General features: G+C 36.7%; 1 protein-coding gene across 1 annotated transcript; it reads right to left on the bottom strand.

Moving 5' to 3' along the window:
- Positions 1–300: 300 nt before the first annotated feature.
- Positions 301–3,306, bottom strand: LOC133805740 (phospho-2-dehydro-3-deoxyheptonate aldolase 2, chloroplastic-like). The gene is made up of 5 exons (XM_062243904.1): positions 2,618–3,306; positions 2,140–2,417; positions 1,713–1,989; positions 1,168–1,413; positions 301–915 (listed from the first exon to the last, which is right to left on the bottom strand). The coding sequence occupies exons 1-5, from the start codon at positions 3,140–3,142 to the stop codon at positions 652–654; spliced, it is 1,590 nt and encodes a 529-aa protein (XP_062099888.1). The 5' UTR covers positions 3,143–3,306; the 3' UTR covers positions 301–651.
- Between the last annotated feature and the right edge of the window lie 1,655 nt (positions 3,307–4,961).

The raw sequence follows: 4,961 nt of genomic DNA, 5'->3' as shown, positions 1-4,961 counted from the left end.
CCACAAGTAGACAAGAATAGGTTCAACCACTAATTCAGAGTCAGATGATTGGTCACTCCCCAAAAAAGTAATCAATTTGCAAGAAGAAAAGGTTCAACTAACCAATTCAAAATAAGCTCATTGATCAGACGAACTCAAAAGGGTGACCTGCCTGACAAGAACAAGTTAAGTTCAACAACCATTTCCAAAATCAGGCAATCAACCTTGAAAAGCCTACCAATCAAACCTCCACAAAATATCACACTATCATTCAAATGTACTTCCACCAAAGATATGCTCTTGGATATTGGATTATGCCAATAATAAGTAATAAAATTGTCTTTATTTAGATTTTTTGGTTCAGACACGTTCATACATAAATACATCAAATCAAACTTGAATCCAAATACAAACTAATTGAGTAACATAAATCAACAAAAGGGTGATCCCCCAAAATTTGTCCTGCTTCCAATCAAAGCCAAAATATCAGAGCTTTGAAAACATACTGCCACAACAAGACTTTCCGAGGCCCACACTTTCAGGACCATCACTAGGTTGGTGTGGCAATGAGTGGTGGCAGCAAGTGAAGTTTGGTGGATAGCTCTATAACCGAATTTTATTTCTAACAAAAGAAGATAAAAAATTGCCAACCAGAAAGAATATGGGAATTGTCTAGAGGCTCCCAGAAATCAAGCGTTGACTTCCCATCCTCCTCTTCCTTAGTCTTTCTGCAATGATAAAGGCCAGCTCAAGAGATTGGGATGCATTCAGTCTTGGGTCACAGTGTGTGTGGTAACGAGACTTCAGGTCGTCGAATGTCACAGTCCGAGACCCTCCAATGCATTCTGTTACATTCTGGCCAGTCATTTCTAGATGAATACCTCCGGGGTGGCTCCCTTCTTGATCATGCACATCAAAGAATGCTCGCACCTCAGCCTGTAAGAGAATAGAATAAACTTGTGAATAAAAGATGTAAAAGGGTACTTCAAAAAAAATTTAGAGTTCTAACAAGCATATGAGATAATTTACTGGAATCTTAGGCTACTTTTAAGTTCTGTTCCACAATTAGCTAAGATACATCGGTAGGAAAATTACACACTTCTTGTTAATTAGGATTATCTATCCAGTCTACCCTCTACTGGAAAATCATGCTCTGCTAAACTGATTAGAAAAGGAGTGAAATCTTACAAGAATTGAATCAAAGGGACGTGTTTTGAGTCCACAGGGTGCACTTATGGTGTTTCCATGCATTGGGTCAGACACCCAAGTCACAATTTGGCCTGCTTGGCGGACAGCCCTGATCAAATGAGGAAGCTTGACTCTCATATTCTCAGCACCCATTCTACAGATAATAGTGATTCTTCCTGCCTTGTTCCCCGGATTCAAGATTTCAATGAGGTTAACTAGCTCCTTTGGATCCATTTTGTTGCTTACCTGAATCATAAAAGATTAACAATTAGCAAATTTAATTGTCACAGGACAGAATAAACAGTAGAGCAAGCAATCATAGCTATATGATAGTTCACAGACTAGATTCAAGACATTCCATTTGTTTTTTTTCTTTTTGAAATAAGTCAATAAAGAGTACTGCTTCTGCCGAATTATGTTTTCATCATATAAAAGTCATGGAACAAAGTCTAAACAGAAAATGAGAACAAAACAACCTCAAGGACTGCATCTTCTAAATCCAAAAGAAATAATATTTAAACAATAGATAAACCAGTAGCACTTACCTTGATACCAAGGGGATTTGCAACTCCTCTAAGAAACTCAATATGGGCACCATCTAGTTGCCGAGTACGCTCTCCAACCCAAAGCATGTGAGCAGAACAATCATAGTAAAATCCAGAAGTTGAATCCTTTCTTGTAAGTGATTGCTCATAAGGCAAATGCAAACACTCATGGGAAGTCCAGAATTCAGTTTGGGTCATGATAGGATGGTCCACTGTAAGACCAGCAGCGCTCATGAATCCCAAGGCCTCATCAACTCGATTGGCCAATTCGTGATACCTATCGAACCATCCAATCAATAAGCATATTAGAACTTGGATTGCTCACACAATCATATGACAATCAATAAATAAACTCCATATAAAATTGACTTTTAACTTCTAATAGTCATAACACCTAAAACTTATCACTAATTCTTTTGTTGCATACCTATCTCCCTGTTCGCTGTTCTCAGCAAAGTCCAGATTCCAGTGAGGAACCCTCTGCATGGCTGCATATCCTCCGGTGGCAAAGGCACGGAGAAGATTCAGAGTTGCAGCAGATTGAGTATAAGCCCTGATCAACCTCTGAGGGTCTGGGATTCTGGACTTCTCATTAAAGGCATCACCATTGATATTGTCTCCCTTGTAACTAGGAAGCTTAACTCCATCCTTCTCCTCGAAAGGTGCTGATCTTGGCTTAGCAAATTGACCTGCCATTCTTCCTACCTGTTATACACAAACACACATTCTTAAATACCCAATTCAAAAAAACAAAACTCAACCCCATATAAAAAACAATCGAAATCCAATCCTTCCAATCCTCACAACACACATAAAGAGAAAAACTCTGCAATCCCACCTAAACAAACACCATCAAATCTCAAATTTAATGTCCCTAAAGCGAAAAAGACAAAAAAATCACTAACCTTAATCACAGGCATTTGTCCACCGAACATGAGAACAACACTCATCTGAAGAAGAATTCTGAAGGTGTCCCTAATGTAGTTACCACTGAACTCCTTGAAACTCTCAGCACAATCTCCACCTTGCAAGAGGAAAGCGTTGCCCATGGCAGCCTCAGCAAGCCTCTCCTCAAGGGTCCTGGCCTCACCGGCGAAAACAATCGGAGGGAAAGTCTCAATGGTCTTGAGAACCGCTTCGAGGTCTTCCTTGTTTGGGTATTCAGGGAGCTGCAATGCCGTCTTGGTCTTCCAGCTCTCCAAGCTCCATTTTCTGGCTGCCGGCGCCGCCACCGGCGTCGACTTGGAAGATACCACGGCCTTCTTAGAAGGCTCGGCGGCGTGAACGGCGGAGATTGTTCTCCTACCACGATTGGTTTTCTTGCTTGGGAGGATAGAGAAAGAGGGTTGGTGAGATTCTGGGGTAGGACACAGAGACCGAGTATTGCAGAGTGAGCTTGAAGACAAAGTCGAAGCATTTGACAAAGCCATTGCAGAAAAACGCTTAAAAGCTCTGAACCTTTGGTTCTTACTCTTGAAAGTATGAAATCTAGCGAGAGAGAGAATAAATGGTTTGAAGAGCTCTGACAATGGTGTTAGAGAGATCAAGAAAAGGAGTTTATATAGTGGTTTTAGAGGAAATGGGGTTTGGTGGAACTTCAGCAGTCAAAACACAACTGTGGAGGCGGTAGTTGGTAGGTGGTGCTTGGAAAGAGAGAAAGTCAGGACAGGGGCATTTTGGTAAATAAACAGTCAGTATAGGCGGAGACCTGAGGAATAAGGACATTTTGGTAATTAAAAAAAATGAATTGATGCTTGGTTTCAATGTAACTGCATTACCAAACATGATCACCAATTATAAAAAAACACCACATACCCACCTACCAGACCTAAGAATTGGTCTTTTTTCTATATATGTTTTCAATTCTCATACGTTTATTTAAATTATATTTAATAATATTTATTGTTTTCTTTTTAACCACATAGGTTACTATACTTGTATACAATATGATATTTTGATTGTAAGACCATCTCCAATGTTTAATGTAAATATTGTGTAATATTTGGTACAAAAAATTAATATATAATATATTTTACACATTTTTTAGTACTATTTTCTAATGCATAATTATAAAAGTTGATGCAAAAATAAAATTTTCCGTTATAGTTTTTTTAATTTTATTGATCATAGTTAAAGATAATAATAAACTAATGAAGTAAAAAATCTAGCATTTATTGGTGATTATTAAAAATAATATTAAAATAATAAAAATGACATAAAAGTAAATAAAAGTGTAGTATTTATGGTAATGCAAAATATACATCATGTTATATTGGGTGATAAATTTAGCACAACTTTTGACACACCATTGGAACAACTTTTTTGTAAATTGAGCTATATTTTAACAATGCATCACCAATTTGACACTCCATTAGAGATGCTCTAAGTTACTATTTTCAATTTAAACGTGCAAATATAGTTGGGTAATTCTATAGTGGGGATGCTACTTTTGTCTCTGCTAGATAGGGATGTCTCTGTTTTCAGAATGTGGAAAAATTATAACTCAATTTTTTTTATATGACGGTGTGCATTGTAGGAGTTCCAGTCATACCTTAATGAGTGAATCAAAAAATCCAATAGTTATAAATAGGAGTTCATGACTGCTCAGGATTTAGACTAATCTACATATGATCGTCATATTGATATGAATTAAATTTTTATGGTAAATGACAAGTTTATAAAGAAACTAATTCATATTGATCATGTCATATATAATTTAAGAGAAATTTGCGGGCAAACCCCCTTATGTTTGTTTTGTTGAACACTTAACCCCATTTTCTTTAATTTTGGTGGGAAAACCCCCTTAAGTCCCGTTCCGTTTGCAATTCATTGTTCCGTGCATTGACCCCGTTATCCACACAATCTAACTCAGCCTATCTACCAACGTGGCTGCTTTAATACACAGGTGGCAAATTAGAACTATTTTTGTGTTTTGAAAATAATACATAATAAAATAAATCTAATAAATAAAATCCAAATCTACAACCAAAAGTAAACAGTACTTAAAAAATAAGACTATCCGAAAGGTCCATCCTGATGTTGATTCACAATTGCAACTATCAAAGAATATTTACCATACAATATTTGTTTAAATTGACAAATAAAAAATTAGTGCTCATGATAAATATAAGATCTGCAAGATTCTGCAGATGTGCTAACAAGAAATTTCAGTAAATAAATACAATTAGAGCTAAGAAACCAGTTATAACACTTTCAAACATAAGAAATTTTCTGGCCAAACTTTCATCA

The sequence above is a fragment of the Humulus lupulus genome, chromosome 1 (genome assembly GCF_963169125.1).
Source record: "Humulus lupulus chromosome 1, drHumLupu1.1, whole genome shotgun sequence".
Taxonomy (NCBI): domain Eukaryota; kingdom Viridiplantae; phylum Streptophyta; class Magnoliopsida; order Rosales; family Cannabaceae; genus Humulus; species Humulus lupulus.
This window is presented reverse-complemented; position numbering and strand designations above follow the sequence as displayed.

Bases quoted from the DNA above. Each gene is read 5' to 3' on its own strand.
- LOC133805740 (XM_062243904.1), bottom strand. From the start codon at position 3,142: ATGGCTTTGTCAAATGCTTCGACTTTGTCTTCAAGCTCACTCTGCAAT. The intron at 1,990-2,139 runs GTATGCAACAAA...ATGGTTCGATAG, and splicing joins AACAGCGAACAGGGAGATAG to GTATCACGAATTGGCCAATC. The intron at 916-1,167 runs GTAAGATTTCAC...ATTCTCTTACAG, and splicing joins GTCCCTTTGATTCAATTCTT to GCTGAGGTGCGAGCATTCTT.